Here is a 27475-nt window from a genome sequence, read left to right as displayed (position 1 = left end):
TTGTGAGATGTAGTGCACTGGGATGTTTATTACAATTTCGGGAGATTTTTCTGCGTTTACCTTCAAATATGTTTGCTCTCCGGAGCTTCTCATAATGAGAAAACTTCTTGTGGAGGTACTATGAGCTAGCAAAGCTGCCGCTCGTGTGGTAAAAATTCTTGTGTGGAAAAGCTCCCTGGAGCTCCCTCTCTGCCATGTGTGTGTCAGTTTGGCTCTGCCACTTATGCATTCTGTAGCTTGCTTAACCAACCAGATGGTGCCGGCTGGGGACAGAAGTGGCAGGAGAGAGAGAGGGGCGGCTGCATCTGTTCAAGATTGGACATAACCCAAGTCAGTTCGGAGTTACATCAAGCTTGGTCACTAACATTATACAGAAGTGAAGTCCCACTGATGCTCTGACAGGACATGGATTTATCGTGGGTTGATACTGCGCCAATCGATGGCAGCTTTTTCTTTATAGAGTTGTGAATGCAACTTTTTTTTTGATGCCACGGGTTCCGTAATTGAACATCATTGTATTTTGCCACAAATAGTTTTACATGGCCTACAGTAGGGAATTTGTGTCTGTATGTTACCTGGGGCAATCTTGATTAAACTTTGAGTTGATTTGGGTTCTCTTCAGTAATGATCAAGAGCTGTTTCCCTACCGTTTTAGTTTTTCTGAAATGTATGTTGTGAATAATTGTTTTCTGTTTTTGTTGTTTCAGTTTTGGTTTTGTGTTTTGGGTTACAGAATTCCTGGAACATACAAGGAGGAAGTATTTCATGGGAGTTAACAGGAAGTTATGGGAAATAACAGCTCAGGCTAGATTTACCATGACATATGCAAATGGAAGCAAGCCTTTCACCCTATCACAACATACATAACTGTAAACCCTTCAAATGGAATGGAAAAAAAACAGTTTAGTTGAGCTGAAGTTCAAATGAGTTGACTCATTCAACATTGTATTGACCTTAAATTACTTACATGTACAAATATGTACAATGTGAAATGTATATGGTGAGTTAGCTCGCAAGTTAACTACCGGGCAAAATTTCTTTGAAAAATTTAGCCGTGTGCACTGTTTTTTGGGAGAAAGATGTTCCGCTTTTGACTTTGACTCTGACTCGGCCTGGTTTCTGTCACACATACTGTTGGGAATTGTCAGCTTGTCAGTCTGTAAGCGACACCATGTTTGCTGTTAGAAACACTTTACATCTCAGTGTCAGGTTATCCATCTCTGTAGTGTCAAGTAAAGGATGCGCCACTGGCAAGATAATGTGGTGAACGGACTCACTGATGGACAGGTACAGGTTAGCTGCACTGGCAGCTACAACAAGAAATACAAAGTTTGCTAAGTTATTCGTCAAATAAGCAGTGGGCATGCGACATGCAACGTTAGGCAGCCAGTCACCAGCATTTTTAGATCTTGGTACAAGCTTGCTGCAGGCCTACCGGCTCACTTTTATTCTCTGAACATCATAAACGGAATAGCAAATGTTACCAGCATGAACAAAGTCTGTTAACAACAAATATAAAAAAAATAAGAAATCTATGTAAAAAAATGTATATAGATTTCTACTCTGTCGACCACTAGCCTTTACACCAGCCTGCGTTCACCCATTTACACACACTCATTCATACACTGGTGGTGACAAGCATTGTACAGTATCAGGAGCAATTTGGGGTTCAGTGTCTTGCCCAAGAGTGCCTCAACATGTAGACTACCATGGACCAAATCACCCGCTCTCCAATAAGTGGACGACCGCTCTATTCCATGAGCCACAGCCGCCTCTCTAGGTTTTTCACCAGAAAAAAAACAATGTTTTACATTTTCAGGCTTGAGTAGGGCACATAACAGACTTACAGACCTTGCCCGTTTTGCCAAACACCCATGCTGATGGTGACTACTGTATTACTGCCCAACCCTACATAAAAGTATCAAAATTCTGTACCTAGCTCTACTCAGAATAACTTGCATTGTTTCTGTGATTTGATTATTTTAAGTCCATCTGAACTTCAGCAAATGCTGCAACTTCTCACCTACAGTTCAACTTTGATGAACCTTGATGTCAAAACAGATGTCAGAATGAGACCCAATTACAACTTCTTTTCAAACCAAGTGCAACTACTCTGAACCACCCTTTATGACATATTACATGCATACTTCCTGCTTCTTTTCTTCTTTTGTCATAACCATAAACACTTCTTTGCTGAATATCTTTTACTTTGCTGTACCTATAGAAAGTCACAAGTTAGCATTACCAGAACACCAGCACACAACATTTAGTAAAGGGAAAAATTTACAGTGATCCAGAAACTAAGCACAGTGAAAATGAAATTAGTTGTGCCTAATGGTGTAAATAACTAGAGAGAGTAGATATCAGGACTTATTGTTTAACACATCCTGTTGGTCTTGCCAGCTCTTGCACTATCACAATCTCTTAAAGGCTGCTAGTTTGATGTCAGCACGATGCAGGCAGGTTTATGGCAGGGGACAACTCACCTGACATCTCTTGAGGTCAACATGCCCCATCTCTCCCTCAACCCAAACCTTGACCTTACACCAAATGCATTTGTTTGTGTGTGCATGGTTTTTCATGTTTAGTTATGTCAAGCTAAAGGATGAGGTAAAAGGAAACATGGCAATAATGTGTAGAATGGTTGTGGAGAACTTGACAGCCCTCATCTTTGTGAATCCACAATAAGAACCTTTTCAGTAACCTTTTGACAGATTTACACAGCCAGACACCGTATATGAAAGAACACGTTTCTTAAGCTGGTTTACATTGTACTCCCATAATTTCCTTCTTCCAAAACAGTGGTAAAGAACATTGGAGGCAAATGCCAGTAAGGTTTTCATTACAACAAAATTATGACTGGTGTGTTAACTGCATGCCAAATTTATCAGAGGACACAAGGCCAGATTGCCTCATGAATTATCCTATAGGTAGTTGTTTTTTAATCAGAGCGTGGCAAAGTGCTCAATCCTCATAAAACTCACTGGGGGTAAATTTCATCATTTCAGCGATCTTGGGGGCAAACACCATCACTGATCTGTTTTAACCAAATATTATCTGGTCCAGACGAGCAAAAATGCAAAATGCCGAATTCATTAGCATGACCAAGCCTGGTACCAGTAACATTATCTTCATGTCACCTGTGTCTGCTCTGCTCCGCTCCGCTGTGCTGTGCATGGAGGTACTAATCCCGCCCTCTGTGAAACACAAGTGAAGGGCATATAAACGATCGTGTGAAATTTTAGTAATGGCACATTTTTGGCATTTGGCAAAAAAGAAAAAAAAAAAAGTTGGGCCTCAGGCCTGTACAATTATAGGGGAAACACTGATATACAAATAGGACTGCACATAACTTTTTTTTAAAACCTTTTTTTAGTCCGGTACTATGGTGACTGAGTACCTGGAGATGGTGCTTGGCACTGACCCCATACATACTGTGCCGTGGGTCATGAAAGTAAAATGTAAGCTCATATGATTGTAGTGCTATTTTGCTTTCTTAATTGGAGAACATACAATTTCACAGTATTGCAAAGTCAAGGTTGTACAGAATTATATCACATATGTATGTCTTAAAATCTCAAAAAATCCTAAACTTTGGCTCAAATTGATTTTGTTAGATGGTATTGGTAAATTAGAATGAAGCATTGAGCAGTGGTGGGCTTTGACCTTTTCCATGATTGGTAGAGTAAATGCCATTAACTTTGTATTTCCACCAAAACCAAAATTTGCCAGTATTCATGTTGGCTGGCTTTATAAGACGCTAGAGAGGGTTTTTGAATATATTTGGGATTGAAAGAAAACAGATTATCAAAAACACATTTACTTAGGCCTGCTCTTGATAGAGGTCTGGCTCTTCCAGTATTAAGATTATCCAACAGCTAATGCTAGGACATTGGTATTTTGATATACATTATTTTGTCACAACCATTTTACCCCAGCATTTCCCAACAACATGTTTGCTACATGGTGTTTATATGGGCTTAAGTGCATAAAGAGGTTCTATTTAGACAAAAAGTTTACATCTTTTGGTCAAGCTCAAAGTACCATCTACCTCACTCTGATTTTGTTTTGTTATATGCAACTTAGGCATTATGTGAGGGAAAACCTATTTTGAGTGCTTGTGAGAGAGCCACAATGTCAACTGTAATAAGAAAGCTTGGGAAAAGGAAATCCAGGCTGTGTTGCTTGATCAAGTGTGGAGGACTGCCCTCCTGTATTCATAGTTGCTGAATAAAAAGCAAGCACAGGTGGTGTTTGGATATTCTCAAAGACTGGAAAACACCAACTGCTTCATGGTTGCATTAACTTGTTCCAGTTAGTCACATGGAGAAACTGCTAGCAATTGATTAATGTTTGATTTAATTTTTAAGAGCGTGAAGCAATTTACATCTATTGTTAGTTTTGTTTTGCCAATGTGGGAATAGATTGTAATGCAACTCAAAATGAGGCCTTGCCCATCTTTCTTAATTGCCTTAATAACAGCTTGTGGACCGAGTTATTTGTAAAAGACTCAGAATATTTTTGCGAGGAAAATCCAAAGAAAGTGACATTAATGCATGCTCCTGAGAGCCTTGCCTCTCAACTGCTCCCCTACAACACCAACAGCATGCAACACTATCTTACGCTCACTTAGCAATAGTCTATTAACATCAACAAAAGACCGACACCCACAATAACATGGTCCAACACAAAATCTAAGCTAGCATTACTGCCAAGCATGTGAAATATATTGTAATATTGTGGTTTTGGTGGCCTAATGTTGGTTAACGTTGGCTTGCTAGACGAATTGCTAGCTGGCTAGCTGACACAACAAAATACTGTCCTAAGTGGATGGCGTCAGCTTATTCATCCTGACTTATCTGGCTGGTAAATAGTAGCTTATGTAGTTTGTCATTTGCAAATCACTTTATCAGCTAACTTTATGAAGCAACCAACGCCAGACGCTGCATGGATTTAACGGTACAATGCAAAGGTATATAACCAGTAGCAATGCAAGACAGGGACAGCCAACTAACTGTAACCGAGCTGTAGCTTAGCTGCACAACATTGGTCTGCCATTGGTTGCTTTGTGATGTTAGCTGAGAAAATAATTTCCAAATGGCAAGCTAGTCATGAAGCCAATTATCCAAAGAACTTCACTGATAGTAACATTATTCTAAATATGATTGCATTTTATTGTTGAGCTTTCAGTTTTCATTTTAATGCTAGGTCTTGTGTATGTCATGACTGTATTATTTCACGATACTACCAAAAAAAGAATACTTTTTTACAAAAAACCCCAAAGAATAAGTACAATAATTAGTGTATCACATGGCATGTCTATCAAGTACATACGACAGCAAGAGATATACATACTGATGTAGCACGCAGCAGAAGGGGCTTTCCTATAAGAACAAAATGAGCTGAGCTTGCGTTGCCATGTGAAGTGTACAGATGACGTTAGGTCTGGCTGTGTGAGATGACACAAAAAGCAATATGAAAATACAGTTTCCCATATCCAAGATACTACTCTGCTTATTTAATTGGTTTTAAATGAGGCTTAATGTTAGCAGTTTATTTTGACTGTCTCTTAATATTAAGTAAGCCAACATTGTTGTGGTGTGTTGCTCTACAAGAGATGCTATTAGCCTTGAAATGTGTGAACAACAAATGACAGTGATGACACCGTTATCCTGCTAGGGATGATGCTCACTTACGCCTACAGAGCGTGAGCATCAGGTTGCTGACTGCAATTCACCTAAAGGCCACTAGTGTCATTGATGACAAGGATTTTCTGCAAATTCCACATACTACCTTTAAATTCATATGCAGCAACTGTCTTCATAGGATTGTGCACATAAATTAAATAGTTCTATTAGCAACATTTCTGAAATTGTGTTGTTGCAATTCAACAGCCGCAGCTAAATTTGAATGATGTATTGGGCAAACACAGTGACATGTATAATGACATTTACACTCTTGGTTTGTACGCAATCTGCCTGTTGAGTACAGATACAGGCCTCACAGACAGCACTGAGTTACTGTGTAGGGTCTATGTCATTATACATCATCATACACTTTAATCTTTTTCTTGATTTGATCACAAACCAAAAGCTGCCTGTTTCTACCCAGTCAGTTGTTCCCAAAACAGTATTTCGTGTAATTTATCAGATGATTCTAAGCTTTCTCACAAAATTTTGTATTTAAACAAGAATTTTATCTGAGCTCAAAGGTGTGGGACAGCCCAAGTGAACGCTCCTCATTCACATTGCAGATGACATGCTGGGCAAAAACTAGAAAAATTCTTTCAGATACTTAAATTTATCCTTTGGTGCATTTCCCAGGACATTTGTTTATTCTGTGTGTAAGCACATGGCTTGAGCGAAAGTTTTGCAACTTGATTTTATCTTAAATCACATACAAAATTAAATGACAACTTATGGTAACTCAAGAAAATACTGAAAGACGCATTATTCCACTGCATAGTGGACTATTAAGTCTGAAAGTATGTTCAAATTACCTGAGACAGCTATGAAGAGTGACTGCTGGCTGTTAAGAGAAACAAATTTCAAACTGGGAAACTGAACAATCTTAAAGAATTGTACTTGAGTATGTCCTTTGTCGTGATTTTCTTGTGCAACTTTAAAGAGACTTCCTGTTCTTTAATGTACCATTCGGCCCTACCTGTTATTTCCTGTTATACGCTGCTCACCTTTTGTTTTCAGCTCCTGGTGTGGCTGTTTGGCCAGTGTCTCTATCTGTATCTCTGACACCACTGTCTGTAGGCTTCTGAGCACTGTGATAATTATCCTGCCTGTGTTTCTGTGTCTGTAGGTTTCTGAGTGGTCTCTGCCCAGAGCAGAACTGTGGAAGCGTTGGTGACCAGGACCAACAAGTCTCTCTTCCTGGACAAGCGACAAACAGAAAGTCTGTCTCTCCTTCCATAATAACTATCTATGTAATGGAAATGTATAGATTTACACACTGTGCTGTGTTATCTATATATTCATATGTATATATAATAAAACTCTGCACTCCGAAAGAAAAGAATGAAAAAGCAGTTTTTTTTTTGGATGTGGAGGCTGTAGCCCCCTGCCCCCACCCCAGATACACATACACCCCTCCCTCCATCCATCCCTGTTTCTGTCCTACTTTCAGTGTTGACTTTTTGTAAGGTTTCTTTGGAAACTAACGTTAAGATAGTCAGCTGACCCTCTGTTTTTCTCTCCTAGCGGAAACATCTCAAAGCATCTCTTCCCTTCTTCACCCCCCCACCCCCACCCCCTTTACCAAGCAAATGTTAAAACATGTAAACCTGAAAACTGTTCTCCCTTTTTGTTTCTGAAATAATTGAATGATGCAACCCTGGATGTTATTTACTAAAAAATCAAAAATGTTGGATTTTTTTCTTTTTGTTTTCCTATGGTGATTAGGAGTTTGCCTGTTGACAATATACGCAGCTCATGGCAACAGTCAATGGTAGAATGATACTCTGGCTCTCTCCCTCTCTCTTTAGAGCTCTGAATTATTATTAAATCTGTTGTAAAACCTATGGTCTTCTCCAAAAATACCAATAAAAACATGACATAACTCAGACCTCCAAGCACAAGTCATTATCCAACCACCTGCACAATGACGACTGTCTGATGAAAATAGGAATCACAAGTTCTGTATGATTTATGTTTGAACATGTCCAGGGGCCTCATTTGTAAAAGAGATCTAGGATCAGTTTTGTTGTTAAGTATGGCTCAAGCAAAAAACACGTATGAGTAGTTATCTCTAAAACTTATCTTTGATGTGGAAAGGCGCTTATCTCTCAGTTAATTCTAGACAAGCAAGGTAAGTGTGATGGTCATGCAGGGGCATTGTAGTTTGGGACACATGCATCCAAGCCTGTGGTGGATTTGTATGAGTTTAACGAACAACATGCACTTTGTCCAATTACTGCCACAATGCACTTGTCCATTTGAGAGAGCTCAGGCACGCCATTGCCTTAATGAAGTTAGGTATGTCTTCTTTCCCTTGTAGTCCTATGTCACAGTTTCTTAATATCAGCCACATTTCTCTTCCCCTCCTTGTTCACTGCAGTGGCAACACACTCCCAAGCTGTACATTTGGCTTTTTTTGTCAACCCATTATTTAGTCTACTGAATAATAAGTGTTGCCTGGCTTCAATCTTCTCTACCATGGTCATGGTCTTGTGTTTTCCAAAAAGTTGACTTTTCTGTTTTGGTCCATGGCTATTCCTGACTAAACACTCATCTGTGCGGGCATTATATAAGCAGAAATTGTAGGGCAGGTGCTGTCAGTTTGTTGGTTTGAGATTTATAAATCATAGATACACAAGTTACAAATTGGATTGGACAAGTTACAAACTGCTTAAGCAGGGTTTTTTTAATTGAACTGAAGCACACTGTCAGAAATCTTCAGACTTATGTATATATAGAGATGTGTGTGTGTGTGTATGTATATATGTACGTATGTATGTATTTATACATATAATATACTTTTTCTTTTTTTTTATAAATGAGGCCCCAGCTGATAATATCTTTTCAGGCTATACAAGTGGCATTGTTAATAACTAACTGCACACCATGAGCATCTTATTAGACTCCCAAGCACATGTCAGTTTTCCAATTATCTTCATCCCCTTCTACTATTGATGTGGTGGTGCATTTTTCCCACCATCATACTGACCGGCTGAGAGTTGTTTTACATGTAGTATGAAACATTTTACAGTCAGAGTACATTAACCCACAAATTAGACTGCTTAATTCTATTTTACAGATATCTTGAACTTTTCCTGTCAATTGTGTTGTACCAAGTGTGGGTAAGTTATTCTGCCTGAACAACAATAAACATCAAAGCAATGGAAACCCTACATTACTGCTTCACACTGCACAGTGAATTAGGCAGCCTTCTGCTCTTTCTTTTCTGTTTATGCTGTTATTTGACAAGTCAAAGGATTCAGGACTAAGTAAGTTAATTTGAATCATGAAATCAATAATGCTGTCACTTTAAATTGCTGTTTCTGCTCTTGCTGCCTGTTATCCAACAAATGGCCTAACAAAATTAAAAATATGTTTTTTGCAGGACATACTGTTGATAACTCTAGATGACTAAACTTGCCAGGTACTTAAGCCCAACCAAGTTGTATCCTAACTTAGTCTTCATGTAAGAATACAAGGATTTATATGTGGTAAGTGGGGATGCAGGTAATGAGTGAGCTTGGGTGAAATGAAACCTGTTGCTGGTCTGTCTAAGGAAAGCCACTCAGCAGTGCTGCGTCTCAGGCTGTGACCAGTGTTGTTCACAGTACTCGTAGTGCAGATATATGGTGGTAAGTCCAGAGGATGAAAACGCGGCTTGAACTTGTGTCTGCACTCTTTGATAATGTTACTCCAATGTCTGTCAGATTAATAATGATCAAACTCAAGTGATTATTTGATAAATGAATCAGTAACAATTTGAGTAGATCATGTTCATCAAAGTATGTGACAGCAAAACCTTTTTTTTTTAGTCAAGTTAAATGTAATAGTATTGACACTAATGTCAAGGGATTGCAATGCTGATCATTACAGGATAAATTGATGATATTCTATCTTTTTCTTATTCTCAACTAATCCCATGTGAAGACTTCTAAGGATTGTATTTGTGTATCAAAATCCTGATATAGTTAATTTATCTATGCCATAGAGCTCCATTTTTGTCCAAAAATTATTAGAATATCAGTGAAACACAGTTGTATTGAGCAACATGCTACTTCAGTACCATGAATGCATACTCCAGTGTATTTCTGTCAAAATAAACTACAGAGTATGAACTTTGGATTGATCTACTGAAAATAGTCTTCTATAAAGTCAATTTCTTTCTCTAAGAGTAACATATAAGAAAAACTAACAGACACAAACACACACAAACAGTGTTTGGCTATTTTAGGAAATTGCTTAGTCTTCTTTTGTCTTTTCATGGGATTTGTTAATGATCAGAAACATATATAATGAATCATTCCGGTAAGATTGTTGCCATATGTCTGGGAGCATGTTATTTAATGTACTTGACTCCATGGGTGTCACAGTATGCCCGTACATGGATGAAGCCGGGCTGTTTTGATGCTTTGGCATCACAGTGTCCATCTATGGCTGAGACACAATGTGACACTCCTCCCCATTGTGTGTTGTAATGGTACCTGTTAACTGTGCATTATTTCCGTGTGAGGACACCACCTACATAACATTTCCTCATAGTCCTCTACCAAGGGCCAATCTCCATGGTGAACATCTTCATAAGCTGTTTTGTCTTCTGGTCAAATCATTGCTCATCACTGTCACTGCTGCCTTCAAAGCTCAGCAGCTGCAGTCATTGTGATACTGAAGCTTGCATTACCTGTCACCCACAAACATTCTTTTTGCAAAGTCTGTTCCTCAAATATTTCCATTATCTCTCACTCATTTCAGTTGAAACCTGTACGACAGACAAATTCAAGCATTTGCCTCCTGGGATTTGCAGGTCAGGCACTGAAGACCTTGTAATGATTCACCATAATTTTGTTTTTCCATAATATTATGTAGCACACTTTGACAGATAAACCAAGCCCTGAGACTGCATGAATTGCCTTTTTATTGTCACTGAGTTCTGCAGAGCATAAAGATTACTATAATCAACCATGTCTGAAGTCACCAGCAGCTCCTGGGTTAACTACATGAACAGTAGCAGCTGGAGAATTGTAACGAGCCTGGCCTGCCATTATCTGCCTGGTACCTGTGTAATTTCTGACCCACTTGGAACAACACAACATTGGTTTTCCTGCATAAGTTCCGTTCATGTTCAGAAATTAGTGAAACCACAATATGTAAAGACAATAACATTTAAAACAGCTGATGTGCCTCATAAAGTTAGACTTAACATCAGACTTAAAAATAACTGTGGATATTGTGTCTATTATTGTCCATCGAAGGACTGACAATTACTGCTGGTCCCACAAAAACATTACCAAACAACACACTGCAGCACCACTTATACCCTGTGCAGTCTGTGGTGGCTCTGCTCGCTATATATTGTCCTCAAAAGTTAAACTCATAAATAATATTAAGAAAAAAAAATACCTGTTTAAACTTGTGTAAACCATACTCGCAGCATGAAAACATTAACGGTTTTTATTTTCACTAAGTTTTACTTGTATACTGCCAGCCTGACTTGTGTTAACAGAATTTCTCACAACACATTTGAGGAGTTAGCAATCCACAATAACATAGATGACATAGATAGAGATCCGTGAGTCATTAGACAGGTCCACAGTAGAGCCAATGAAAATAAGTACATAGTTACAGTAGTTGTTACCATAGACTATAAAACATGGACGTAGCCTTTGTGATGTCCCCATAAATTTCTGAAGACACTGTGAAGCTCAGTGACAGTGACTCCAGTAGTCACAATAGTCATGCTAAGCTTCCGGCTAATCCAAAAATGGCCGAAGAGGTGGGGCCAGGGTGGGCTGAATGAAACCTTTGCTAAAACCTAGGGGCTAGCTGTTCAGTGGCCATGCCCATAATTATGCACAACTTTAAGCCTTAATATATTTCGAACGAGTGAGTTATATAAAAATTTGCCCCTGTGCAGTTGTCATGAACAGGCAAAATAGCTATAGACCAAAGCTGTTTACTGTATAAAACTGTAAACGTGTTTTTATTTCCGCTGGAAAGAAGGGCATTTTAATGTGGGGATTTATGACGACTGACTTGCTTTTGGATTCAGCCTCAAGAGGCCAGCCCTGGAGGTTGCCACTTGCTTGTTACCACATTTGATAACTGAACCTTCACTAAGGCCCTCTTCCAAACAGCAACTGTCCAATTGTAGCCTAGTATCTCTAACTAGGCTCTGGCAGGCCTGTCAAGCTTTGTGTTTCTCCACATGTTAATGCAGTCTGCATGTGGCTCGAAGAAGAGCAATACCCTGTATTCCAAGAGTTTGGAGGGTGGGGTCTCTTCATAGCCTTTTGAATGGTGTCAAGCATTCCTTGAGCATCCTTTCGTTGTTTCTTTTGTTCTTTTTCTCCTCTGTGATCCAAATGCCTCAAACGTAGATTTGTCTGTCTTTAACACTTTTTTCCAATCTTTCTCTCTCCAATGTCTGTGTTTTTTGCCTTTTGCCTATTGTTGGTGAATCCCCCATAGTTTTTTCTTTGCTACTCTCTCTAGACGGACAGTCACCCCTTCACTGTTGCACTGAGACTTAATGAAGCTGCCAGGTGAGGACCTGTGAGGGATCTGTTTACCAAACTAGAGACTGTGATGTATTTGTCCTCTTACTCAGTTGTGCGATGGGGTCTCCTGCTTCTTTTTCTGTCTTGATTATAACTAGTGTGCAATGTTCTGCGAAGGGAGTGGTACACACCGTTGTATGTCATCTCCAATTTAATATATTGCATAGAATGGACGTCATTTCTCAGAACACAAATAGACTAGACTAAAACCTGCCTCAAAATGTATAAATGTATCAAATGTATGGGCATTGCTACTAGGAGTACAGCTTTCACTCACAAAGTAGATTACTATGAGTTTCCAGAAGATAGAAGTAATGGTACAGATTAAAATTAAAAAAGAGTTCATTTACAAAAACAGAATAGCATTCATGAAATAAATAAACCGACCATTTTGATGTTCCATTGACTGCACAATAACATGATTTCTGAAAATTAGGACATTTTGTGATATTTTAAATGCTAAGTGGAGTTATAAAGCACTTTTCTATTGCACCCAAGCAAGCCCGGCCTTACCTCTCCTGAGCCACAGTAGACATCATACTGCTGCTGAATGCAGTAGCCCTCTGCTGTCGGCACAGCATGATGGGTTTTTGTTGTTGTTGTTGTTGGTAGTGTGACCTTTCATTTCACAGTCAGAAAAGACACTGAATAATGACATTCACTTCATTTCAGACTTGGTGTTGGCAGGTGTTAAGTAACACAGTGAATCTACTGAGTTAGTTAGCTCAGCTAAGAAAGATTCTCTTCTTTCGTATTTAATTTTGTATGAACTGGCCAAAGGGACCGAATGGTTCACAGATTGAACAACACCATTCCCACTGTCAGTGAGAGCAAAATGTCAAACAAAGTTTGCAAATGTTTTGTCTGCCTTTGGAGGCTTCTTTTTGTTGTTTCAGACTGTTAACCCTCTTTCACTCGCTGCATTGTACGTAGACACTTACCACGGTTGGTGCTGAGGGTCTCCACATGACTCATAATAACATAGGACATAAATAGCAAGCTATGACTGTTGACATTTTGTGTCTTTAAACAAACAAACAAAACAAAGTACAGTACAGTCCTTAAAATCATCAGAATCTTTAGTTAAAATAAGAAATGCCAGCATATTTTCAGAAAACAGTGTTCAGCTGTTCAGTCATTAACCAACCGTAACACTGTGAGAGATGGCTGCGTCCAAAATGATTTGCACAATCACTCTTCTACTGCTCCCTATGAAGACTCAATAGTTCATTCAGTTATGAGGAGTACATTGATATCCAGACACTGAATGAAATGTACTATTTGTTCTCTTGTTGTAATATTACTGAGAACTCTCGGCCCTGCTTGAATGTCTGGATTAGTTCTGAAATAGACATCCTGCCACCTTTTACATTGCAAATGTCAAAATTGATTTTTTTCCATTCAGAACAGTGATCTCTAACATATCTGAGTAGTAAAGCAGTTAGTAATTACTATTACTAATGGGCTTTAACCTCTAGTTTGACTTTGTTTCTAATTAAGTTTATATTATTTTATGTTTGTTTATTTGAGTTTGTTATTGGTTTGTATATATATTACATATTACTCTATATCTTTTTGCCAATCAGTTTGATGACTGCCATTGAGTCTATAAATATGTCAGTTCAATTAAGCCAAAGAAAAAAAGTGTGACGTGACTGTAATTTTCCCATCTATAAAATAAATAGTATTGTGGGATTGTTAGTAGAGAGCAGTACATGATAGAACGTTCTTGTTATTGAGGGGACTGTATGGACTGTAAACAGTCAAATAAGGGAGAACAGTAAACGTTCAGTACGCTAAAGTAAACAAGGAGTAAGTGAGCAGTCACCTTTACTTCTGGAGATGTCACACAGTGCTTCACACCTGAACACATGGCAGATAAAAACAAAACTACAATAACAATCTCAGTTCATCTAAATATCCACACTGCAAAAAGAGAAACCTATTTACTATCTATATTTCAGACCTGTCTTAAACAATGACCTCTCTAGCTGCTTCTTTAAGCCTTTTGTCATAGGTTGGGAAATAAAGCATGGGAAACTGTTCCAGAGATGTGGCTCTAAACATTACTGCTTGTTTCATAGCATTGGTCTTTGGTAGGGGAAGTGTAATGTGATCCCTCCTCACCTGCCTTGTTTGATAACTGTGTGCATTATCAGAAAATATCTTCCAATACAAACAATTTTTCCATTTCAAACCTTTTATATTTCTGACAAAGTTAACAAACTATTTGAGATCAATATGTATTTTAACTCCACTTGCTTTGATTGAACCGCAGGATGCTAATGGTGTTGCTCTGATCTGCAGTAACTGAAGCTTCAAAACTCCTTTTTGGCAGCATTTGACCAGATAATTGTGCTGTTATCAAAATGACACAACACTACATTTCACATTACCTGCAGGGTGCAACGTCTAAGACATGGGGAGCATCTTATTATAACAGATACCCCTCCTCTCATTTTTGCAGCTGTTAGGGTTAGTTCTGCCGTTTAATCAGCATGAAAAAACTGAGACATAATTCCAACTTCCTGTTGGTCACTAAAAGTACAAAGGTCATCATACAATGCAGAATTTGACATCACAAGACATAATACTGTCATTGCTGACAAAATGTAATGGAACGTATCTTTTAAATGAGTCAAAAATACAAAGACATTGTTACCTGATAACCTACATTTTTTACACTTAGTACATTTTTTCATTGTGTTGTGTCTATACTTCATCACACTGGATTTGAACTGAAACTGTGAGGTTTAGGTGCTGACTCAGGTGCCTAGGCTGCAGTAGAGAGGAAAGGAAACACATGAAGAGAGCCTGCGGGATGACACACAAGTAAGGTTCCTGAGAGAAACTTCTGTGAAGCTATTTGAGCTACGTGACACATGTCCTATGTGACAGAAAGCCACTGTCCTGCTACTACACAAGGGCAAGGTGCAATATTCAGCATACAGTCTATGTCATTATGCTGCATTAAAGTGGTCAAATGATTTTTTTTACAGAATGTAGGTGTACAGTGTGTGTGTCCATGGCATTGTAGTGAGTCACCAACAGTTCAGGAGAGCCACACCCAACAAGGTGTATTTCTGTTTAAATACACACATGTGGGTGCATGCATGCACATGTGTGTGTGTTGCTTACACACTCATTTCTGACAAATCCAAGTTTCAACAGACTATTGGCCTCAGGTGTGTGTGATGTGTGTGTGCTGTGGCACATGCTTCTACCTGTAGACACCTCTAATGACACACACTTTGACACAGTTGTGTAAAGTTGTCTAACCAGCTTTATATTAGTTATATCAGTAAAATATCTGTTTGGTGAAGAACTAATTCTCACTTTCTGCTGGATGCAACAAACTGCAACACATTTACATTATTTCATTTGTCAGACACTTTTGTCCAGAGTGCCATGCAAAGGAGTTACAATCCAAGCTATAGTTGATCAAGGAGAGGCCTTTGAGAATAAGTGTTACAACACTCACTGTTTACTCAGTGTAAGCATGAATGAGTCCTTTGGCTATAATAAATATTCTATATCCCTTGTGTTGAAGTAGTTGTCAAGGTAACTGCTTGAGTAAATGTAAAACAGTATCTGGTCCACTGCATGGCTGTGACTCTCTGAACTTCTCATGGAAGTTGACACTTTTTCCACAGTGGAAATAAGTTAAATTCAATAATCCCTTTGTCTCCTCATTTAATTTTATTAGGAGTCATAACTTAAATACCAAATATACTGTATATGAAAATATGCATCTGCTATTATTATTCCTTTGTATGATTCAAGCATCCAGAATTATATTCAGGCAATTAATAACAGATAAGTTGCATCCCATTAGTTTGTGCTCAGTAGATTACAAGGTAGCTTGGAAAATGGGATATCCTCATGGAATCTTTATTGAACCCATGTAAAAATTGACTGGCTTGAGTGTCTGTTAAGATGATGATCATAGCTAAGAACTCCTGAATGTCAGAGGTTTTAATTTTCATTTTATTTTATTGCTAACTGTGTATCTCACTTTTGTATATGCTCCTTAATAAATAAAAAAAATGTATCTATTTGGTCATCTCTTTTTATATTCCGCACCATGCTTTTTGCTAAAGTCTCTCCTGTGACCCTGAAATAATGTAAAGATTGACTTTCTGCCATGTACCAGTTTTTTGAAAGACCGAAATGCACATAACTGACAGTCACATCACCACTGGGATATCATGGAATCATTGTGCTGCAGTTCGACATGTTCAACATTAGGCTCTTCACAAACATTTGATGTGACAAAATTTCACCATTTGAACAAACTGTTCTGAACTGCATCTCAATGTCACAACTAGGAAAAAGAAGAGAGGGAATGGTGCCAGTAGCACTGCTAGCTAATCACATTAGTAGTTAGTCAAGAAGTTTGTGAGAGGAGTATCAGGTAAAGTTAAAGCAGATGAAACATCACACATAAGAAACTGTGATGAGGCTGAAATCTTTAACCTGCCAGCTGTTGTCCACTTACATCCCATCAACTGCATATAACTGACTGACCTATTTGATTTTTTCTACTTTTTCTTATTTTGAAAAACGAAAGGTTTATTTTTTCTGCCTTTGTGGTCAGTGATTAGAAACATTAAAGTGAATGTGCAACATGATCAATCTATTTTTTTTCATGCAAAATTAAATCAAACGAATCTATCCATATCTCATGGTTCTGTCCTCTTTATGTACTCTGTTTTTTATATTTACAAACAGTATTTACATGTGCATCAGCATTAAGAAGATTTACATGGGAAACTAAACCAACTAGTGAACCGGTTCAGTCAATTTAGGTACAAAAATTGTTGAAAGGATTGATTGATAATGCAAGGCAGCAGGTGGCTACAGAGGATTTCTATGATCCCTGTTGTGCTGAAAATCCAAACAGCCTGTAGACTAAATTGTGAGATTAAGTTCTAATGTTACAACTGCTCAGGGGTTTAACTAAATAAATAGTATTTTACATACTGTCAGCTAATTCGCTTACAGTGTAACAATGCATCATATTTAATGTGCTCAATATAGGACTTAAAAATGTTATTCGGCAAAACAACCTGAATAAACTATAGCTATTAAATCTGAATCTGGAAGCTTCAGTTTTATACCAGTTTTTTGTCACTCTGTTTTTACAGGCAAGTAAGATTTTAGAGACATACAGCCAAGATACAATATCTTATCTCATAATCTAAAATGTCTCGTATTGTTTAAAGCTGACAAATTTAATTGCTTTTCATATTAGATGTGATTAAAAAACAAATGTTTCTAACAAATTACCTATTTCCTAGTATTTGTAAATGTATGTTGTGTCACATAGAATGCCAATCCTACTGATTATCTACATTTAACTGATTCCCATTGTACTTGGATGTACAGGAAGCTGTTATCTTTATGAACTTGATATATTGCAGAAATTATACTTGAATTTGTCCGTTTATATCCAACTCCAACTCCGCTTTCTCAGAAGTTCTAGACAGCATTTCTATCTTAATTTTCAGTGTGTGAAATACTGTATATTTTACAGTCAGATTGCTTGCAAATTTCTAATGTTTTTCATTGTATACTTTGTAACACTTAGCACAGAATTCAGCCCATTTTAGAGTACAATCCTAATTCCAAAAAAGTTGGGACACTGTTAAACATAAATAAAGCAGAATGTAATAGTTTGTTAATTATTTTTGAAATACATTCACTTGAGAGCAGTAAAAAGCCAATATATTTAATGCTTTACCTCCTCAACTTTTGGTTGATTTTTGTAAATATATGCTTATTCTGAATTTGAGCTAGCAACACGTTTTCAGTCCCAGTAAGTTGGGACAGGAGACGCAAAAAGGCTGGGAAAGCTGTGGAATACTCCTGTGATAGCTTCAACTGCCACACAGCTGGTATAAATGTTCTTTACATATAATTATTCATTTAGTTAACCTTTTCATCTTATGACTTCCACATTGCACATACAAACAGATAGATAGATAGATAGATAGATAGATAGATAGATAGATAGATAGATAGATAGATAGATAGATAGATAGATAGATAGATAGATGGGAAACTGCAGTGCAGCAGCAGCATTACACACAGTGAAATAAGTGAAAAATTGTGAAATAAGACTATAAAGAGCAAACTATACATAATAAAATATCAAAATAGCAAGCAGTAAAAAGATTAGATACATAATAATAATAAAATAGCAAAAACATGCAAGCAAATACATTGAGGATGACACATACCTTTCTGTTTTCATATAACTCATACATATTTATTTAGCATAAGTTGACAGTACATTAGTTTCTATATGTAGCGTGCACATTTCGTTAGCTTCTGTACAGTCACATTGCACTTTCACTATTAAGTTTTTCTTAAGTTGTAATGGTTTGGGGGGGGGACTGTACCAAGTGCCTGCGGCATCCGGGTGTAATTTCGAATGTTTAGTTTAGCATTTTCTTCAAATTATAGTAGAGGCTTTGGTGTTTTTGTTTAGTTTAATTGTCAAAATATTATTGTCAACATAATTGTCAATATTCCTACTGACAGACTAGTTGTCCTGTTGTGTTTTATTTGTAGTCTAGTTGATAATGCTTGTTTTTTGTTAACCCCTTTGTTCACAGTGGACTGATCAGCCAGCTTTGTGTCCAGCTTGTTAGGTCTGTTATCGTGTTGGTTAAGTCAGTCAGGTCTGTTTTTGTCTTTATTATGTTAGTTTGTTCTGTTCAGTTCAATTCAGTTAAGTTCTGTTCAGTTGACCTCTTTTATGGGCCCTGAACTTTATGTATTTCTTTCTTGTCAATAAATCCATTGTTTTTGGAAATCCACCTGCCTGCCTGCTTGGTCCCTCACAGCGCCAATAACACCTGTTTGGAACATTCCACAGGTGAACAGGTTCATTGGTAACAGGTGATAGTATGATTGGGTATGAAAGGGGCATCCTCAAAAGGCTCAGTTGTTCACAAGCCAGGATGGAGCGAGGTTCACCACTTTGTGAAACACAACTGCATTTAGGATGTTACTTAATGGACTCAGACAAACTTTGTAAAACCGTCACTGGTCAAGAATGACATGACATGACATTAGTTTGTAATCAATTCTTCTTGTAGATTGTAGAGTTGCTGATTCTCTGAAAAATTACGAACACGTGTGGTGAATCAGATCTCTTTTACTTCATGCAGTATGGAGAGAAGACTAGTGCACAGTGTTCTCTGCCAAACTTTCAGAGGGTAAGAACAAAGAAGACAATTTGCTCAACTCATAAAATACAAATGACAAGATTGACCAGTCCCTTGCAGTGTTCCTCAATCAAGCATCTGTCCAGGTGTTGACTAAATGGTACTGTTATAGGTTTTATCATTTAGTCAGCCTTTAGTGACCCTCACCTAATGAACTGTAGTATAGAGAATCTTAAAGACTTACAAAGAGTAAATCTCCCACTCAGTTTGTTGATATTTGTTAAAATTTAAGAGTTGCTGATTTTGACAAGGGGGACTGCATGAATTCACTAATACCTGACGAACTGTAATCACTGCAGAGGTGAAGCTTGGCAGACACCTGGATGGTGACATAAAAGCTGCAAGACCTTTCAGCTATCGCACTGCATTTTCTTGGAAATAGTTAAGTCTAGTTTCATTTTGATATTGTGCAAGTTTCAATAAAGTCTTTCAATAACTGTAGTGCTTGTGTCCTTAACAGTTCATGACAGTTATACAGGACATAAAATCAGTCATCTTCTACAGCTGCCTTGCCTACTAGATGAACACTCCTGGTTATCAGTTCAGCAGTATTTACTGAAGAATCCTCATTATAAAAAGTTTATGTACTCACTGTACTCCATGATGACAATGAACAGCACTGTTGTGTAAGAGTTTCAGTCCACATAAACCTGTACTACTTCAGGCTGCTGAAGTCCCCTGTAGTACAAGTACAATGTTGCAACCCATAAGAACCCAATATATACAGCAATATATAGGCCAGTCCTAAAACGTACCCCCCATAGATATTTATGTTATTTAAGTATTCCAAATCTGAAAAAGGAACTATATAGTTTGGCTATCCTCTCTTTGCTCTTGTACTTTATCAATCCTTCTTCGTGAGATTAAAACCTTTCACTCTGTTATTTTCATTACGTTCACAAAAAGACAAGAAAATGCACACACAAGACTTATAGATATCCATAAGTCATGCAGAGGTGCCAGAGTGGTGGGGTTGTCACATAGTCTTTAACTCAATGCAATTACAGGTTCAGTACCTTGCTCAAGGGCACTTCAGTCCCAAGAGGAGAGCCGGCACCTTTCTAGCTACCAGCCCACACTCAGTACTGTGGATCGAACTGGCCACCCAAAATTTCACATGCTAAGTCCCAATGATTGAGCTACTGCCACCCCCAGTAATATATAAAGTAATCATAAAGTTAATAATAATAATAAATAAAAGTTTACTAAATGAACATACAAGGTTTTCACTCAGGAGTCAAACAAAACTATTCTTCTTGGGTACCTGAGGGCAGTTTTTAACAGGCTACAAGATGTCCTTATGCCTTATGCCATGGCAGTTTGGAAATGTTTACACACAGACACAGACACAGCAGCTCTTGTATATTTTACAGAAAGCAGGTGGTCTGTAAGACTTTGAGTGGCACTGGTACTGCACATACAGTACTGTTCTGGGGCAGTACACGGCCTGTAACTGCTCAAAGGCCGGTGCTTGTATTCATAGTGTAGAACCTTGGCAACTCTGTGCTGCTCTGCGTGTTGTGACAGGTGAGACTCCACCTGCGTGTGGGTGGAGCCCTGCAGCCAAACTTTCATCAGCCTGCCTCATCTTGTTTCTCTCCATCTCATGTAATAGGTTCTCTCATTGTATCTGTGCATTTTTCCTATGGTGTAAGATTGCTCAACACTGACTAGGGTTCAGATCTTTTGTGTTTGAACTGATCATGCTTTCTTGTCCCCTTTTTTCACCATGATTGTAAGTCACGAGTGTTAGACAGAATTGTTTTTATCAAGTCAGTAGAAATGATATACAAAACATCTTCAGACGTTCTGAAGCTTTTGCATTTCTGCAGCCTGCATTCCTAAAGATCAAATCCATCCATCTGTCTAGTATTTTAAATCCAGTTACCATGAAAATACACTTGTCGGTCAAGTCCATAGAGAAGTCATTCATACCCAAGGAAAGCTTTCAACATCATTAAGATATGTGTGTGTAAGAACTACACCTGTTGATCAGAAAAGGAGTGTTTCAGTGGGACTTCGTGTCTCATACTTAAACATCAAACAGCAAGGGAGGACTCGTGTGATTTACTGATGTTAGATGGAGAAAACTCACAACATGGGACACTACCAGCAGGTTGATAAGTCAGAACCTTCTATCAAGATAAATTCTTCATGTCAAAATATGGGAAGTTGAGTTCTTGAAAGAGAAGGAAGGCCATTGTGTTTCTGCTTTTCCCTTAACAAAAGGCTATACGCAGCTACATGCTACAACAGCACCACCTTTTGGTCACACATCATAATTCTGTGATTTTGTATTGGTAAGAGGAACCCCAACAACCAAAACCTCCCCAGTTTTATGGTGCCTAGCTGCTACTTCTTTTTCATGGCTTTTCAAGACAAGATGTGTGTTTAACACTTATCAACATTATTAAACACTGCTCCAGTATGATCACCACGCTGTGCAGACTGTGGAACAAAATCATCTCAGCTCAAAGTTCACACAGGTCATGTTTGGAGGGTAGATGGTAAATGCAATGCAATGCAAATCATGGTATACAGCATACACCCCACTGGTTCATAATAAACTGGATTCTGTGAAAGTCAACTGCAACAAGTGATTGAAACACTTCCAGTTCTACACAGGCCTAACACTAAGACCCAAACCCTGTCTGCTTAAGCCTGGACCTGACTGAATTTACTGGTTCTGCCAAATTTGACACCTGGACTTTATTGGTTGCAAAATATCTGACCAGTGGCCTGCATCTGAAAATTAGACAGCTAGCCAACACCTGCATAGATAAATGAATGAAAATGAAATTAAATGAAGCTCTGTTTATTTGTTTATGGGTTAGGGTTAGTTAATGCGAAGCAACAAGTCATTGACTACTGTTAGCCTCTTTCACTCTTCCCAATTACAATTGTGTGTCTAATTGCAACACATGACAACTGGAATAATTCAAGGCCAAAACATTATACAACAAACTCCACCTTCCTTTTACTCCTCCCTGGAAGCTCTGCTTCATTTGCAGCTGCTCACCACACTGTTTAATTAAATAATGCCAAAATTCTGGTTTCACAGCAATATCCTCTCCCATTTATGATGAATGTGCTACAATGCTTTCATATGATCTTTTAAAGATAGACATAACTTTCTTGTTCCTTTTCAAGATTTCAGTTCTTTGATTGAAGCCACAACATCTGCATGGATCCACTTTATTACGAGTCACATATATTTTGGTGGAGCTGACATACATGGAATAAGATATAGACAACATTTGACCATACAAGCATATTCTTAAAATATTTCAGAGTGGAATTTGATTGTTATCAGGGCTGGAGGACATCAGCTGGAGAAGAAGCTGGCTGTTTTCTCAAGTAATGTCGAGGAAATTCATTTCAAAATCTTTATTTCAAAATGTTATTATACTCATTCATTTATTGTCATTATTTTTCTGCCTTGAATTTCCACCTCTTTAATTATTTGTTAATTGCTCACCACTTTGAAGATATGATAATAAAACTATAGTTCATGTGTTTAGTTGCAGCAAAACAGTATTTTACATTTCTAGCCTTCTTTACCTTTGTTTATTTACTCTTCAACTCTCTTCCTGTTACTTACACAATATGATTCTCAAACCATTACAAAAAAATACAGTTGAACAAGCTCTAGAGATAAATGCAGTACTTTATCCAAGAATGTGTCTTACTCATATACTTGACTTATGATGATTTTTATTTATTCTGTTATCTACTGTATTTTCCATACAATTTCCAGTGTAAACTTTTTCACTGAATTAAAACATTATTACACGCATCACACATAATTATGGTATGTTACTGTGCATGGAATTGCTGGAAAGCCCCGCCCCCAAGAACAGTATTTCCAGGAATCCCCCTTTCTGATCAGGTCAAGGGATTCCTGGGAAAACTGGACCCCAGGAGAGAGGAGAAGAAAAACAAGAGGTCAGTGAGCTCTTCCTCTTCTGATGTGAGCCATCCATCATCAGATCAGCACCAATGGATCCAGTTCATCCCCCCCCCCCCCCCCCCCCCCCCCCCCCCCCCGCTGTTCATGTCTGTTTCGGTTCTCTACTCTTTGTTCTCTTTCACCCTCTGTGTTCACTGCCTGTCCCTTTCTCTGTGAGTCCTCAGTTGCCTCTCCTGCCATATACTTTGTTTCATCTTTGTCTTTTAGTTTTTGAAATGTGTCTCAAACAAAACGTAAACATATGCAAAATATGTATTATACAATATTGTAACACTATGTTATTACACTTTATTTCAGTTATGATAGCGGTCTGTGTTAAACTAAGCCTATAGATTCCACTGTAATTACTGAAAAACATATTTCTCTGTAGTGATGACATTGAATTGGATCAGGTCAGTTTCTGCTTGTGTTGAACAGCAAAAGCACATAATGCTAATCTTATTCTGCAGGCAGTAGGCAGTACTTGCTTCACCGCTCTTATTTCCACCACCATGTAAATATTATTGGTATCTGGTCTATTTTAACATGAATTTCAACTATTTACACAAACTTAATGGTTCGGTCTCACCTAAAATCCTGACTGGCTGTGATTGAATGGTGTCAGTGAGTTGTAGTTTCCCTCCGGTTCTCTGACCCTTTGTTTCAAATCATTCTCCCTGCTGGATGCTGTTACCTGGCTCTGGATATGCTCAGACTGGAATTTCTGTCCTCCGTCCCGAGCTACAGTGCTTCATCTCAGACTACCAACTGACCAGAGATGCAGCACTGCACCATGGGCCACAGTAATGGACCAGGTAGTCGACCAGAGTGTCAAAACAGTCAGTGTTGCCACGTTGTTCATTAATCTGCCGTTCAGATTTCTTCTCTTAACAACATGTGCATCATACAAACAGTATTTACAGCAGACAAAGAAATTCCATAACAAAGTTATTGATTTTAGCTCCTGAACATGTCAAAACTACAGAAACTTACTGACAGTTATTACTAGCTTAAGATGCCATATGATGATGAGAGAAAGTCCTAAAGACATGAAACATGAAAACAATTTTTTTAAGAAAGCTGAGAAAAACATACACAGTGATCAATGAGATTCACACAGAAAACATTGTCAGCTTCAAGTAATGGAAAAGACCTGTCATGATATGAAAGCAGTGTTAGTACATCGTGTGAGAGTAGTCTGTGAACGTTGTGTGAGAGTAGTGTGTGCGTGGGGGTGGAGGGGGCACAGCACAAACATTTTTTGGGGGAGAGATAAACAGGAAGTGACTTAAAACCCCAGTAGACCTACATAATACCACCTTCCTGTCTCGCTGCAGCGGGACCCGCTCACGTTCCTCACACACACAAACACACAAATAAAGATTTTAAAATAATTCTCTGTGTGTACAATACTCACCTCTCTACTACGCTCTCTCTGATATCTGAAACACAACACAAATACTTTGTTAAAAGAGAGACATTGCAGCAGCAGACATCTGCATGTTTGCACCCCTGCACTCACAAAAAAGCTTATTTAACAGACCAAAATGCCCTTTCTAACCATTGCCACTCTACAACTACCTCTCTGTTAGTATAGCTTCTGATGCTTAACTTGACTGTTTCCATGTTAGGAGACTTTCTGCTTCTTCTCCACTATATTTCAGAGGGAAATCTCCTTGTTCCACTATGTTAACCTGACAGCTGGAGTCACTGCTTACTTTGATTATGTTCCAACTTTACATTTAACATGAGATCCAGAAAAATGACATGGTTACTTTGATCATATAGTTTGTATTACCGCAGGTTGTTCATGTGATGTTCAGAAACAAAGCAAGAAGAAGTGTGCTTTTAGAGTGGCACAGGGTAAAGATGTAGAGGCTGAGGTGGTAGATGGTGGTACAGGACATTTAATGCTGACACAGGAGGGTTCACATCCCACCTTCTACCATGTAACAATTAATGTTGCTTTCCTTTAAGTATGAAGGTTTCCCTGACTTAAAACAAAGACCCTATAATTGCCTAAAGCCAGTCAGACCTTAAAGGGCAACCAATTCTTTAAAAAGACATAAAGACCAGTCACGAATGAAAGGAAAACTTGAATAGGCGCCATTTCTTCAGTACAGAATAGTTCCAGTGACATTTTTCAAATGTGACATTGTGTAGCATAAACTAAATTCTATTCAGTCTGGCACGAAGCCTGTACCTCCAAAACTGTAGACTTTTTAAGAACAGCCTGGTTTCAGCATCATTTTGCAAAGCATTTCAAATAGAAGGCAACAAACTAAGATACAACTAAGCTACTCATTCACTCACAAATTCACGTTTTGATCAAGCTAAACATGCCGACATGGCGATGTACAGGGACAGAGCTTTGACTGCAAACCTCACTGTTTGAGACTGTGGTCAGACAGTTAGTTGCACTCACTCTGTGTGGAGTTTGCTCCAGTTATCCACACCGTCAAAAAACATGTTAACACACACACGCACACACACACACACACACACACACACACACACACACACACACTCAAACCGATTCATTTAAATACAAACTCATGTCAAAGGCCACGTTTATATCAACTACTAGCAAACATCAAATATTTTAAGTCCAATTTCATTTTAATTGCAGAAACACAAAGTTATTGAAGGAACCCAATGAATCCAGGCGCTTCCTCACAGTTTCACAAGAGCTCACTGAATCATAGACTCGCTATCACCTCCATAAAAACATCAAATGATAGGATATCATGTGTTCCAGAGACTAGAAGAATCTATGACAAGGAGCACTGAAACTGTTCTGAAGGCTCGTGGTAGAACAGTCTTACTGATAGATGTTGGTACGTCAGTTCATTTGGAGACATATTTCTTTATTATTTAATCTTAAGTATATAACCAAGAATTATTGTAAAGCTCTGGATCCATATCAGAATGTACAGATATTGTTAGACTACTTAAGAACAATCCTTTTTCTGAAACCCACAAAAGCTTCAGTGCAAAACAGACAACACTTTGCAGAGGCTTGAAGTTGTTCTTCTTACCCACTACAGTTGGATCTCTTCCAGTGTCTTTTCTTCAGCGTCTTCGATCTCCATTATTCTAACAGCAACACCTGATAAAAGAACAGGGTGAACAAAGCTTATACTGCATACATTTAGAATACACCATATGACAATGTTCTCATGGGTTCATGGGGCGACTGTGGCTGAGGAGGTAGAGCAATCATCCACTTATCAGAAGGTTGGGCGTTTGATCCCTGGCCTCAGCAGTCTACATGCCTTTGTTGAGTGAATGTGTTAATGCTCGTAATGAGCAGGTGGCCAAGCTACCACGTGTGAATAATGTGTTGTGTTGTTGTAAAGCGCTTTGAGTGGTTGGCAGACTATCAAAGTGCTGTATTAAAACAGTCTATTTACCATTGTAATGTCCTCTGGATACCAGCACTGACAGTCACTTCACTGAGATACTGATATTTTAAGGGGAGAGAAGAGGCAAAGAGAGACATATAGAGACTGGGGGACAGGAGTGTTTACCAGGAATGCTCTGACTCTGCTTGGCTGGAAACTCCCAGTGTGCCCATATAAGGCTTGTCAGCCAGGCTTTTATTTTGGAGATCATGGAAAATGGGATTGCTGCTTCGGATAAACATTCCCTTTTCCCACCCCACCCCACCCCTACCTCTTCCTTCCAGCTGGCTACATACATTCCCTTTTCTAGTCACAGTTGGGAGAGACTCACTTAAAAGGCAGCAGACAGAGAGGGGGCCTTTACTTGTCTCAGTCATTCTGCTATGGGCTCAACAAGTCCATATTAAGAAGAAATCTATCTCTCTATCTCTCTCTCTCTCTCTCTCTCTCTCTCTCTCTCTATCTATCTGTCTATCTATCTCTCCCTCACTCTCCCTACAATTTCCCCTGATGTCATGTGAAGTGATGGAAACACGACTGTGTGTGTGTGTGTGTGTGAGAGAGAGAGAGAGAGAGAGAGAGAGAGAGAGAGAAGAGAGAGAGAGAGAGAGAGATAGAGAGAGCATGGTATATGACATCAAGCTTC

At 38.5% G+C, this 27475-nt stretch overlaps 1 protein-coding gene across 3 annotated transcripts in view; it reads left to right on the top strand.

Annotated features, from left to right (window-relative positions):
• csnk1a1 (casein kinase 1, alpha 1) overlaps positions 1 to 7575 on the top strand; it is a 40477-nt gene extending 32902 nt beyond the window's left edge. For all 3 annotated transcript variants that reach the window (XM_041944823.1, XM_041944822.1, XM_041944820.1), the window contains one exon: positions 6814 to 7575. In XM_041944823.1, coding sequence (XP_041800757.1) covers positions 6814 to 6821 — 8 coding nt within the window. In that variant the 3' untranslated portion in view covers positions 6822 to 7575. The remainder of the gene's footprint in view (positions 1 to 6813) is intronic.
• Positions 7576 to 27475: the final 19900 nt, after the last annotated feature.

This window comes from Chelmon rostratus, chromosome 9 (assembly GCF_017976325.1).
Source record: "Chelmon rostratus isolate fCheRos1 chromosome 9, fCheRos1.pri, whole genome shotgun sequence".
Lineage (NCBI taxonomy): Eukaryota > Metazoa > Chordata > Actinopteri > Chaetodontiformes > Chaetodontidae > Chelmon > Chelmon rostratus.
The sequence above is the reverse complement of the archived record's forward strand: the minus strand, read 5'-3'. Positions and strand labels throughout refer to the sequence as shown.